The sequence below is a fragment of the Dioscorea cayenensis genome, chromosome 7 (genome assembly GCF_009730915.1).
Source record: "Dioscorea cayenensis subsp. rotundata cultivar TDr96_F1 chromosome 7, TDr96_F1_v2_PseudoChromosome.rev07_lg8_w22 25.fasta, whole genome shotgun sequence".
Lineage (NCBI taxonomy): Eukaryota > Viridiplantae > Streptophyta > Magnoliopsida > Dioscoreales > Dioscoreaceae > Dioscorea > Dioscorea cayenensis.
Genome location: NC_052477.1, coordinates 1,879,647 through 1,893,159, shown reverse-complemented (window position 1 = coordinate 1,893,159; position 13,513 = coordinate 1,879,647). Strand labels below are relative to the sequence as shown.

The following is a 13,513-nucleotide window of genomic DNA, read 5'->3' as shown; positions in this document are numbered from 1 at the left end:
TGATATTTGTTCCCTGGTTAAGTGACTATAAGAAAACAATTAGTAACTTATGTAAGCAGAAAAGGTCATAAATAAATAGTTAGTTAGTAAGATATATAAGCAGAAATCTTCGTAAATGAATATTTGTTACATTATGGGCTTGTTTGGATTAGCTTTTGGAAAACCCGAAATACTTTTTTATAAGTTAAGCACTTTTGGTTTTAAAAAAATTTGTTTGTATTGGTTTTTTTGCAAAAGCAGAAATTATAAAAAAAGCTTTTTTTTAGCTTATTTTTACAGCTTCTGCTTCTACAGAAAAGCTAATACAAACACAAAATATAAAAAAGTGCTTAACTTATTCTAAAGAAGCACTTTTTTCTAAAAGCACTTCTACTAAACTAAAAAAACACTTTTTTGATAAAGCCAATCCAAATAAGCCCTATATAAACAGAAACGGTCGTTAATAATCACTTAAAGTTGGTTATAACTAAAAAAGTAACATAAAAAATAGGAAAATGAGAAACTAACCCCAATTTAACTTTAATGAGTGAGTTAGTGTTAAAAAATTGAAAAGAGTATAAAATCTAAAGGAGGTCAGTACTTACAGCGGCATCGATGACCCAGAGGGGTGCTCTACCATTTCGTCAACCACCTTAACCACCATGTTAACTATATTCTTCTTAAACTCATGGTGAATGTTACATATTATTTTGGAAATCACTGTTTGAGCTAATACAAGCCATCATATTCTTCTCGTCATGGATTAAATACTTTACTCTTACTAGAGGAGAATGAAGGAACTAACATGCGCATATTTCATAAAACACAGACTCTCGCTCTGACAAAACGGAGAACTCTATGATACAACCATCTTCCTTCTACTTCACAATACTATAAAATGTATCCATCCGAGTCCTACAGGTAAGAAAAATTAAATGAAAACAATGAAAAAGCTCACATAACATCATAGCATCAATAGACTGACCCATTTTCACTCAAAGTTCTTCGGATGTTTCTCTTCACCAAATTGAAACCTTCACTATAGGGGAAAGTTTCCCACATCCAACATTGAAGAAGAAGTTCAAGTTCAAGTTCAAGTTCAAGTTGATAAATGAGATAAAGTTGAACTTTTAAAGATGCTCCTCCAACAAGTCAGCTATGCAACGACCGAAAATGGAACAAGTAGAAGCCGGTCAAGTAGGGCGAGTTGAAGTTGAAGATGATATTAATAAATGAGATTAAGTTTAACTTTTAAAGTTGCTCCTCCAACAAGTCAGCCATGCAACGATCGGAATGGAAACAAGTGGAAACCGATGAAGGAGGAGGAGAATAAGATAAAACTGGTGGAGAAGCTTCTCTTGCAAGAAATCACGGTACAACCAACCATACCGTGATAAGACTAGGCGCCTAAATTCCCTCCAAAAGCAAGGTCACATTTCCCTCCAAGTACAAGGGTAGTTTCGAGATATTTAAAAAAATATAACGGGGAGAGTAACGAAGGGGCGAAATGTTCCAAAACTCAAAAAGGTTGGACTTATCAGTATTGCAAAATGTCAAAGAAACTTATTGGAATATTTCAAAAATTCTAGGGACTAAAAAATAATTTTTCCTAAATTTTTTAATATAAATAAGATGAAAATATCATAAAGTCTGCCCAATTCTTCCAATTTCATATATATGTCCCTCAAAATTTTTTATTCTTAAAAATTCTTTGGTTTTCAATTTTTTAAAATCTAAATTCACCTAAATTATTGATATATCTCTAACTTTGTCACCAACACCCCCATGCTAATGATGGGCCTCGGCCCTAGCTTTTGAAAGTAAGTGCTCAATTATAGGCGTAAGTGCACTAACAGTTTTGTTGTTAGTAATACAAAGTAAATTTTTATATTATAAAATTATATTTACAAAACATGTTTAAAAAATTATTTAATAAAAAATTTAAAAGTATTTTAGAAAAATGTAAAAAAAATTAGAAGGACTTAAAAGTAATTTTATCTATAAATAATCTGAAATCTAAAGTTTAATATGTAAAACATTTGATTTTCCAATTATACAAGGGTACAGAGATTTTTTTTTCTATAACATGTGATTTTTTAATTATACAAGAATATATACACAAAAGAGCTCTTTATATTATTTCAAATTGGGCCCAACCTAAATTCATAATACTTTGGTTCTAGCCTATTACAAATTTACATGTGTCATTTTATTTTTTTTTGTTGAAATATCAAAATAGTCTATTTATTTTACGTTTTCCGTCTTTTTAGTCCCTGTAATATAAAATCCGCCCTTTTGGTCCTCGTATTTGTACATTTTCATCTTTTAGCTGTAAAATCTGCCATTTTGGTCCTCATATTTACATATTCTCATCTTTTTTTGTCCCTCCAGTTCAGTTCATCAGCTGGAAGGATTAAAATGGTAGATCCGTCAATTGGAGGGACCAAAAGGACAGAAATATACAAATACGAGGACTAAAAAGGCAGATTTTACATTAGAGATACTAAAAAGGTAGGAAACGTAAAATAGAAAGGATCATTTTGATATTTTGACCATTTTTTTATATTGTAGTAATTTTTACTGAAGACACATGTCATAGAGGTTAGAACCAGGAAATTCTCATGTTTTGTAAGGCCTTTTTAGATTGGCTTTGGGAAAACCCAGAAGTGTTTTTATAAGTTAAACACTCGAGGTTCAAAAAAATGTTGTTTAGTATTGGGCTTTTTAGAAGAAAAGTCTATAAAAAAAGCTGAAAAACAATTTTTTCAAAAAGCTAGTCGTACTAAATTTCAGTGAAAAAAACTATTTTTTAACTTATTTTTATAGCTTATACTTCTACATAAAAACTAATCCAAATAGAAAATACAAAAAGTTCTTAACTTACTCTAGAGAGGTACTTTTTTTTTTTCTAAAGCATTTTTATTTAATTAAAAAAAAACACTTTTTTGATTAGCCAATCCAAACAAGATCTAAATCAGACAATATGAGTTCGACCCAACCTTGATTCATGGGGCCCACTTGACCTCGATATTTCTCTCACTTCCGTTCCTGCTATCTTGCGCCCCAATCAACAAGCGCATTTTAGAACCCGTCTCCCTCCCATTCTTCCTCTCCAAGCTCTCTCTCTCTCTACATCAAGGAAACCCATCAAGGAGAAGGGAAAACCCTAATCCATTGCAGAGCGAGTAGGATTGGGCTACGCACCACGGAGCTTTGTGGCCATGGCGGTTGCTGAGTTGACCGATAGCATTAATGGTCACTGGAGGGATCGCGCTCGGGCGTTGCAGTACCGGATCCGGGATCGCTTCCGAATCGCCGTTGATCGTCATCGCCGTTGGTCGGAGGAGTCTGATTACTCCGTCACTCTCCGGCGCTGGGTTCTCCGCCTCCGTGCCTTATTGGAGAACCCCTCCTCTTCGGTCTCCTCCTCGACCTCCTTGTCTCGTTACTCCAAGTTTTATCGCAAGCGAGGTACCTTTTTGCTCTTGTTTTTATTCCTTTTTTGATTTATTATGGTGGTTAGTGGAGTAATGCAATGAATTTTTAGGGTTTTGTTTTGTCTGAATTTAGTGTTTCTTTCTTTGTTGCCAACTTTTTTGCCACTGGTTTCTTGTTCATTACTTTAGTTATTGAGAAAAGGGATCTTAGCCTTGAATGCTGAATGAAGTTATGGTATGCTACTATGCTTTCATTGCCACTTATTTCATGAAGTTTACCTCTATATACTGCACCAAGTAATTCTGAATAATCGGATTAGATGTAGTTGTCCTTCTGAAATGTGTTTTTTCTTACGAGCTAGTAACCAAATTTGCGTCAAGTGCGCTGTAAAGGTTATGGTGCTTTCTGTATGAAAAGGTTTGATCTTTGTTTAACTGGTCTGGCTATCTTGGTATGATTTAGCAATGGACGGATGGATGATGAGCATCCTTGATATTTTTGTGTCTGTTCTTATCCTCACTGAAAGCCCATGAGTATGGGTTAGGAAATCGCTAACGGAAGAAGATTCGATTAAGTGTTTTGTTTTTGACAGAAAAATGAAATTTTATGAAACAAACCTTCCTAGATCAAACTTTTTGAACTTCACATATCAAGTGTTCCAAAATGGAAATGTTCCAGAACAGGTGAGAGGTGGACGGAGGTGGACAGAGATGGAGGAGGAGAAGTGTGAGCACCATCTGTTGTGACATTTTGGGTGAAAAAATTATGCTATATTTTGCCCGATAAGATTGACCTGCAGCTGGTAATGTTCTTTTACCCTCATCTGACAAGCTTGCTCAGGCTTGTAAACATTCATGAGGATTTAGATTTGGCCATTAGAAAATCACCATCTCTTTTGAGTTGTTTATCATGAAAGATGTTCAAAAATTTTTGTGTAAGGCTTCAACGTTAAAAGTGAATGGTCCTATATTACCAGTTTTTTGCGGTAACATGGCTAGAGCTTCTTTTAAAAGAAAATCTGATATTTATTAAAGAATATTTTCAACTGCACATTGATGTTGTTTTAGTATTACGCAATGATGATAATAATCATATATTCTCCCATTAGACAAACCATTCATGATCTGCATTTTACAGTAACATAAAATTCAATATACTAAGTGCCAAGACATTTGTTTACAGTTGACAAAGATGTTGATTTAATTGATGACTCGGTCATTGCTCGTCTGCTCCAAGCTGTTGCTGTTCCTCTTATTGGGAATGCGTGCCATGTCTTTATGCATGGTCTTAACCATATTCAGGTATTAATTTAGTAATTTAATATAAAAAAGTTACTCAACCTAGTCCTGACATTATTTCAGGTCAAAATTGCTTACTCAGCTCAACTTTTGCAGATATATGGGGCTGAGAAGCTACATCAAGCACTATTGCAAAGACCAAAAAGCACACCCCTAATCACGGTATACATTAATTCCTTTTCCATTTTTTTTTTTTCTTACGTATGAATTTAGTAAAGTGGCATTTCTTTTGTTTTTTTTGCTGTTTTTGACTTATCGATACATCCATTGCTGTTGTGGATAACAATACAACTAAACAGAATAGGTAGATCAATATGGACTTTCTTTATACTGAGCATGTGGGATTTATTGAGAAATCTGTGTCATCTTGCTATTGGCTTGGCTTGTTAACTTCTGAATTTTTGTGTTATTACAACTATTTTCCTATGTTGCTTAAGGATGGGTTTGGTTGGATATCCTACTTTATCTCTTCACTAGATTTTATTATTTGAAGAAATATATTGGATATTATTTTTTTTTAAAAAAAATTAATATTAACAAACATCTATCATTAACTAGCAAAGTAAAATTTTAACATTAAAATATTTATTTTGATTTGTATTAATTAAGTCAATATTTTCTCAATTCCAGATAAAAGTTTTCCTTTCAAAACAATTTCTAAATCAAACTTGAAATCCATTATTTCAACCTTCAACAAAGCACACCCTTAAGAAGTTACTTTTATTCTTTTAATGCAACTCTAAAAGAGAGTTTGTTCGGTGAGAAATTTTGCCTTATTATTGAATTATTGGTGCCTAATTTTGGATTTCATAATATTTGGGTTACTTTAAGATGATGATTTCCATTTGATCATTTTTTCTGTGAGATGACGAAAAAATGTGGTACAAGTGAATTGAGTATCACCATGTGAGTATGATGTTTTTTTTTTTGGAAACTCATTAATATCCATTATTCTTTTATGGAATTATGATCTTTGCGACTTTGCTTTTCATAAGGTTGTATTTATGATGAAGAAGTTACAAGTTACGTGGTATTGATTGGTAATCATAACCACTTACAATTGTATCAGGAATAAGGCAAACAAAAGAGTGATTGGTATGCATCAAATCATGCAAGATGTTTCCTACATATTGTATGAATAGACCTTGTTATTGACCTATGATTCGACTGTTATAATTTCCCTTATTACATTAAAAATAGAAGTGTAGGATGTTGGGTCTCTGGTGAATGAAGTCATATCCTATTAAGTATGAGAAAATTTAGGAAATTCATTAAAACGTCTATTGTGTTATAGAAATATGGTGTTTGTTCTTTATAAGATTCCGTATGTAGGACCATGCAAGTATCTTAAGTTCTCCACATATGGATTACATAGAAACGAATGACGAGTTATAAACCTACTGCAAGATGTACCTCTAATACCTTTTCAATTATTTTCAAGCAGTGATAAGTTCCATATAACTCTGGTTTGGAATTTAGCTGCATGACCCACTGCTGAAGCCTTTGAACTTTTGGACATTATGTTAGCTGGAAACATGAGGAAATTGTATAATCTTTTACTTGTTGATTTCAGGGCACGGATTGTATTTTCTGCTCTTTATATGTAGTCTGCGGAACATCTGTAACCCCTTTCCTATTTTTTTATCTGCTGATGATATTTTATCTGATGTATTCAGGTCAGCAATCATGTGGCCTCAGTAGACGATCCACTTGTCATTGCGTCTTTACTTCCACCAAATGCAATGTTGGATGCTCGCAATTTAAGATGGACATTGTGTGCAACTGACCGGTGTTTTAAAACTCCAATGCTGTCTGCATTTTTCCGATGTGTAAAAGTTTTGCCTGTGTCTCGTGGTGAAGGTATTTATCAAAAGGTACTGTATTATTTGCATGTTCTTGAGATGCCCTTTGACAATGTGGCAGTCCTTTAGTTAGTTTACAACATGCTACTTGTTCTGGCACATGTTTATGTGCAATTTTCATGATTCTTATTGAGATTTGAGAATTGTAAGAGCGACTCAATTTTGTGCAGCTGATATTACCACTAGCATCTAGTGTGAAGTGTCCTTTCAATGCCTTTCTGTGAGCATCACTGCTTGTGAAAGGCATCATTGTTGTTTTCCATGTGGCATTATTATGTGTTTCTTCGAGTGGTTAATATGGAAAGTTCATATGATTTCTGCTCTGGCTTTATTGTTTCTTTTGAACTGAGTCAAGGTCTAGCATCAAAGCTGCAGCACAGGTTTGAATCATTGTCAATATAATCGTATGTACCACTGACTGCACCAGTAACTGTACATGTATGCCATCATTGATTCATGCCATCTCTATTAGATCTGAAATGCACCTTCTGTGCAAGCATGTCTGGAAGCCCAACTTCTGCTTGTTGTGAAGACCATTTCTAAACTCATCCTTCCAAGATTCTGCTTGCACTTCTGTAAAACATAGAATTGGATGTAATAACCTCTGGTATTTATTTTCTTTTTGCAGCTCATATTCTTGGAGTTTCATGTTGACATCTATTCATATAAACTAACTAATTTTCCCACAGGGAATGGATATGGCGATATCCAAGCTAAATAATGGTGGATGGGTTCATATATTTCCAGAGGGAAGTCGTTCAAGGGATGGTGGAAAGAGCATTGGCTCCCCCAAGAGAGGGGTTGGAAGGTGAGAGAAAATGATGATTTATCTTTCAAAAAAAGATAAAAGTCAACAAGTCAGTTTCAGATTTTTAATTTTTATCATCTATTGTACTACTCTCATATAATCCATGGCATTACAGATCCTTGAGGCTAATTTCTCTTTTTTTTTTTCCTTTCATCTTCCTTGCAGATTAGTGATGGATGCTGACAGCATTCCTGTGGTTATCCCTTTTGTCCATACAGGAATGCATGATGTCATGCCTATAGGATCAAGCATTCCAAAAATTGGCAAAAGGGTATGTACACGATAGTGATATAGTCTGCGTCTGAAAAATTAGAATTGTTATTAACTTTTCTGGATAGAAATTCTTCAAGTCTTCAGACAAATAGAAACATGTATTGATTGTGCTGCTTGCAGGTGATTGTTCTAGTGGGTGATCCCATCCACTTAGAAGATTTGCTCCAAAAAAAAGATGAATATCAAAATGATTCTAGAGGAGTTCTGTACGATGCTGTTTCATCCAGGATTGGTCATCGCCTCCGAGAGCTCAAACTCCTAGTTGACAGATTAGCCCTAGAGCAACCATTTGAAGCGCGCGATTATGACATGCAGAATACTGCTCGTGCCAGTGGAATCTGGCAGCAGGTAGACTGGGAAGCATTTGGAATAGAAAATGCCATGTCATCAGATAACTCTCAGATTCAGAATTTCTCCCTGACAACAGCTATGAAGGAAAATTCAGATCAGCATCAGCGACCTCAATCTGATTACAGAACAACCATCAAGATGGGTTTGTCCTATGATGGTGGCATTGTCTCGAGAGTCCGTGGCTATATGAATCCAAGTGAGCTTATGGGCTTTGCGGCTAGAGGTTTGTTCTTGAATGGCAGGGTTTTGGATGAACATCCTGAAGATATTCAAGAATCAGGTCCTTCCAAAATTTGGAAGCAATTTCTTGAGAGGAACTTGTTTTCTCAGAGGAGTGCTCTCTGATTTCTGTATGCTGAAAAGTGAAGTCCATGGTAAGCACCTGCTCACTTTCTCTGCATAGAAGTTTTTGTAGCTAATTTGTTGATGTTCCTTGTTAGAAAAGAGTAGTTTCAGTGTGTGTAATGGCAAATAATAGGATACTCTTATTAACACCAGTCCTTTGTAGAAAAAACACCATGCACGTTTGATGATGCTGTTGTTATTTCTTTTTGCTTATGTTCCAGTTGCAGGCATAAGAAATATTTTTCTCTCAACTTATGTGATTTATTAATATTTTGCTAGTGGGGTTTGTTTGATTGGTTGAATGATTTGTTATTTTCTTAATATCTTGATAGATAAAGGAAAATTGTCTTTTATTCCTCTCAAGGGTTTTTGTTTTGTATTTTTTTTATAGTGATTAATAATTATTTAGTTTAGTATTGAAAGTCCATAATTGGATTTTGTACTATACTCAAAATGGTTGAAATCTATAAAAAATATTCATTTCGATTTTTTTTTTTATTTCATTTTGCATTTGAAAGCATAGTAGTTGGTCCATCTAAATAATATAATATAGCAATTAAATGTGTAATTTCGCATATTTTATATAAATTTCAGATTTGAAAACAGTAAACAAATTACAGGGAATTTTCATTCAATGTTTCTCTCATTTCCAACAAAAATTAATCTTGTACTTTTTGAAAATCAAACTTAAAGTGCAACGTTATCAAGAAAACATCATCAAATTTCAAAAACCCAAATTCCCAATTAATGGAGTTTTCAAACGTAACGGCTCAAAATATAGCCGTTGCAACGCCTTCTTTCTCATTATCTTTGAATAGATTCACTCACAGCTCCTCCAACTCTCAAAAATCGCTTCTTTTTCTTCTTCCATCCTCTCGCTCCACGACCAAGCTCAACAATGGCTCTCAGATCTCTCGACAACGCCCTCCCAGCTTCTCTCGAGAGACCTCGGAAGGCTCCCAAGATCTCCCCCGCTAAGCCTCCTCTCTATCCGTCCATCAACAACGAGAACTCATCGCTGACACCACCGCCTCCCAAGCCCGCCGATCAATCCATTGAGTATATATCTTCTGAAAATCTCGCCGCCCTTTCAGATCCTCAGAACAAGATCAAGGTCAGTGATCCCTTTTCCATCTTTCCATCTCTCTCTCTCTCTCTCTGATCCATTTTAGTGTCTTTTGGAGAAGCAGAGTGTGCTGGAGGAGTTGGAATCCAAAGATTGGATTAGGGTTTGTGAAGCTCTGAACGATGTGCGTCGCCTTGCACTGCACCACCAATCCCTCTTGCATCCAATCTTGTAAGCAATCTCTCATTCTATTGTGAACTATGAAATTTAGAAAAAAAAAAAGATTTTGAATGATTGTTGCAATAGAATTTTGATTTGTGAATGTTGAATGATTAGGGAAAATGTTATGCTGGTGATTGTGAAATCAATGAAGAGTCCTCGGAGTGCTCTTTGCAAGACCTCAATCATGGCTTCTACTGATATCTTTCAATCTTTTGGTTATCTACTGCCTTCCATCTCTGAAGATGCTTGTGCTTTTGATCATTTGGTACAATTCCAACCATCATTTTGCCTTCATTTATTTATTTATATAGATATGTTATATAAGCACAATTAACTGATCATATGTACTATAAGATGCATGAATAGTTAACTAGGATTCATTTCTTTGCAATTCCTCAATAATGGCTTCTACTGATATGTTTCAATCTTTTGGTTATCTACTGCTCATCATCTCTGAAGATGCTTGTGCTTTTGATCATTTGGTACAAGTCCAATCATCATTTTGCATTTATTTATTAATTTATGTAGATATGTTTTATGAGCACTTGATTAACTGACCATTGCACTATAAGATGTATGAATGATTATCTTGGGTTCATCTCTGAAGATGCTTGTGGTTTTTTATCATTTACTCGGCACCTGGTTAACTGATCATGCATACTATGTGATTGACGAGTGATTAAATTAATCAGATATAAACTTTAGATGAATAAAGATGATGCAGAGAAGAAGAATAGGTGAATGCTCATCTTGATTTCACTATAACTTTGTGACATTTAAAGATTGTGGATTTTGCAGCTGTTGCAGCTCTTGATGAAAGCATCTCAAGATAAAAAGTTTGTGTGTGAAGAAGCAGAGAAGGCGTTGGAAGCCATGGCAAGCTTCATTTCTTCTCTGCCATTAATCAAGAAGCTTCAACCTTGTGTTAACCATGCAAATCTTAGAGTGAGGGCCAAAGCTGCTGTTTCAATCTCCAAATGTGTCTCGAAGATGGTCAGTATTGAATTTCTATGTTGAGTGATTGGATTCTTTCAACAATGCTTAGTGGTAATGTGTTTGTTTTTAGGATATCGAGACGATGAAGGAATTCGGGCTCGTCGTACTTCTCCAGATTGCTGCTGAACTCCTGAATGACAAACTACCAGAGGCCAGAGAAGCAGCTCGGAGTATCATCAATTCAGTTCATAATGGATTCTCCAAAAACAATGAACTGAAAGTGGACGATGAAAGTTCGGCAACAACAGAGTCATGGCAGGATTTCTGCTCCTCTAACTTGCCTCCGATCTCAGCCCAATCAGTCGCAAAGATTGTTTTGCAGTAATAGTAGGAGTGTTGATTTGCTTTTTTAAATATATATTTTTAATTTTTTTTTATGAGAATTTGTATTATGGAGGGTTCCTTTCACTCATAAGTTTGATTGCATTATTGGTTGTTGATCAGCAGCAATGTCACACTTTGCTTTCAATTTTCATTTAAGCAGAATGTACTGTGACAAAATTTCATCTATTAAATCAAATTGATAATTTGTTTTTACAAAAATTACTATTACAGATACTTGGATTTATATCTTTAAACAATCAAGTTGTTGAAAATTAATTTATCTGGTACATGCTCTTGATCTCTGATTACCGCAGCCAATGCATTCAATACCTCATAAATATATTCAGCTTGATGATGAACCTTGTCCTCTACAACGAAGCAGTGAACATTTTTCTCAATTTCAACCCAACTCACACCAACATCCTTCTTCACATTCATTTCTTTCATCTTCAATATAGTTTCCGCTCTCTTTTTCCATTGTCTTCGAGATGAGTAAATATTTGCCAGTAGCACATAAGCAGCAGCAGAGTCCGGTTCCAAAAGAAGCAGGCGATCTGCTGCGTATTCACCCACCTCTGCATTACTGTGAATACTACAAGCTCCGAGCAATGCCTGCCAAAGCACCGCATTTGGCTCAACAGATAATTTCTCTATGTATCTTTTGGCTTCATGTACAAGCCCGGCTCGACCTAGCATATCTACTACACAAGCATAATGCTCCATCCTGGGCTCGATCTTGTAAACCATGGACATTGAATTTATGAATTCCATACCCTTCTCAATGGCACCAACATGGCTACAAGCATGAAGCAGTGATAGGAATGTGACATCCGTTGGCTCTATATATTCCGACTTCATAGATTCATAGAGTTGAAGTGCTTCAACCCCGTGGCCATGACGAGCAAATGCAGCTATCAGAGAGTTCCAGGTTACCAAGTTTCTATGAGTCATTAGCTCGAAAACTTTGAGGGATTCACGCAAATCACCGCACTTGGAATACATATTGATGAGTCCATTGCAGACAAAGACATTGAATTCTAAACACTTTTTAACAACCAGTGTGTGAATTTGCTTGCCTAACGCAAATGGTGCATAGGCACCAAATGCACCTAGGACGGCCGAGACCATGTTTGCATCAACCTTAATCCCTTTGCCTACAATTTTCACAAACAGTTCAAAAGCTCTTTCTTCTAAACCATTTTGAGCAAAACCAACCAGAATCACGGTAAGAAAAACATCGTCTGGTTCTTCACATGCTTTGAAAACCCGGTATGCATCGTCCATAAATCCACACTTTGAGTACATATCCATCAAAGCACTATCAACACACAAGTCTGCCACAATCCCAGACTTCAAAACAAGTCCATGAATCTGTTGTCCTTCCCTAACAGCTCGCATTCCAGAACAAGCAAACAAAGAGCTTGAATAAGTAAGTGAGTTGGCTAAACATGACCGCCGCATTTCCTGAAACAAAACCAAACTCTCCTTGAACATAGCACACCGAGCGAGCCCTGAAACCATTGCAGTCCAAGTGATCACATTTTTCTCAAACATCTCATCAAACACTTTCCTCGCCGAGCCCTGCTTTTCGCAATTAAAGTAGGCGGTGATCAAAGCATTTCTTACAGAAACCACCTGCTCAAACCCATGAAACACCATCAATGAATGCAACATGGTACCCGTACAAAAGAACTCTGGCCCAGAACAAACAGACAGCATTGTCGTCATACTCGCATGATCCAAACTACAACTGCCACAACCAAGCAACGCTTTGAAGTACCAGAATCCCTTTTCAAGCTCATTAACAGCAAGGAAAGCAGATGTCATGGAGTTCCAAGTGACTGTGTCTCTAAGAGGCATTTCATCGAACACCTTCCTGGCATTAGATAACTGGCCACATTTCGAGTACATGGAGATGAGGGAGTTCCAAACAACCACATGATCGCCATTGCTGATGCTCTTGAGGATGTAGCCATGGATGGAAGAACCAAAGAGAAGGTGCTTCTCTCTTCCGCAACGGGAGAGGATTTCGCTGATCTTTGAGAAGTTGAAAGATAAGAAGCCATATTTCATAGTCCTCGTGTTCTCTTCGTCATGGAAAGGTATGAAAGCTTCTGATTCTCTAATTTTATCCGTTGATCTTGACTCGTGATCTTGATTGTTCTCAAGTAAAGAGATGAAAAAATGAAAATATTTTAAAAAAGTTTTACATATATATATTCATAAAATTATTTTTTTATGATAAAAATTAATTTACAAATTTAATAAAAATATAAATTAATTCTCATATTATCTTCCGCTTTTAAAAAAATAATTAAGATTATAAATGATAATTTAGTACTTTAACAAAATTTTTTAGTTAATTTTTGATGAGAGAGTTACATAAACAAACATAAATTTTTTGTGATAATATATAATTAATAACCGTAGAAATCATTTCTTAATCCTATGGAATAAAATTCCTACAGAAAAATTTACTATGCATCCAAACATGGTCTAAATAATAGACAAGTAGAAGCTCCAAGTTGTGGCTTTGTTTGGATTGATTTAA

The 13,513-nt window shown here is 35.4% G+C and overlaps 3 protein-coding genes across 3 annotated transcripts; 2 read left to right on the top strand and 1 right to left on the bottom strand.

Moving 5' to 3' along the window:
- The first annotated feature begins 3,058 nt into the window (after positions 1-3,058).
- On the top strand, positions 3,059-8,567 carry LOC120265452. The gene is made up of 7 exons (XM_039273369.1): positions 3,059-3,450; positions 4,600-4,718; positions 4,812-4,877; positions 6,392-6,589; positions 7,267-7,385; positions 7,551-7,656; positions 7,779-8,567. The coding sequence occupies exons 1-7, from the start codon at positions 3,201-3,203 to the stop codon at positions 8,352-8,354; spliced, it is 1,434 nt and encodes a 477-aa protein (XP_039129303.1). The 5' UTR covers positions 3,059-3,200; the 3' UTR covers positions 8,355-8,567.
- Positions 8,568-9,181: 614 nt separating this feature from the next.
- On the top strand, positions 9,182-11,088 carry LOC120265838. The gene is made up of 5 exons (XM_039273815.1): positions 9,182-9,468; positions 9,545-9,651; positions 9,757-9,907; positions 10,441-10,635; positions 10,709-11,088. The coding sequence occupies exons 1-5, from the start codon at positions 9,253-9,255 to the stop codon at positions 10,961-10,963; spliced, it is 924 nt and encodes a 307-aa protein (XP_039129749.1). The 5' UTR covers positions 9,182-9,252; the 3' UTR covers positions 10,964-11,088.
- A 106-nt stretch (positions 11,089-11,194) lies between these two features.
- LOC120265836 (pentatricopeptide repeat-containing protein At3g05340) lies at positions 11,195-13,093 on the bottom strand. Its single transcript, XM_039273813.1, has one exon. The coding sequence runs from the start codon at positions 13,033-13,035 to the stop codon at positions 11,212-11,214; it is 1,824 nt and encodes a 607-aa protein (XP_039129747.1). The 5' UTR covers positions 13,036-13,093; the 3' UTR covers positions 11,195-11,211.
- Positions 13,094-13,513: the final 420 nt, after the last annotated feature.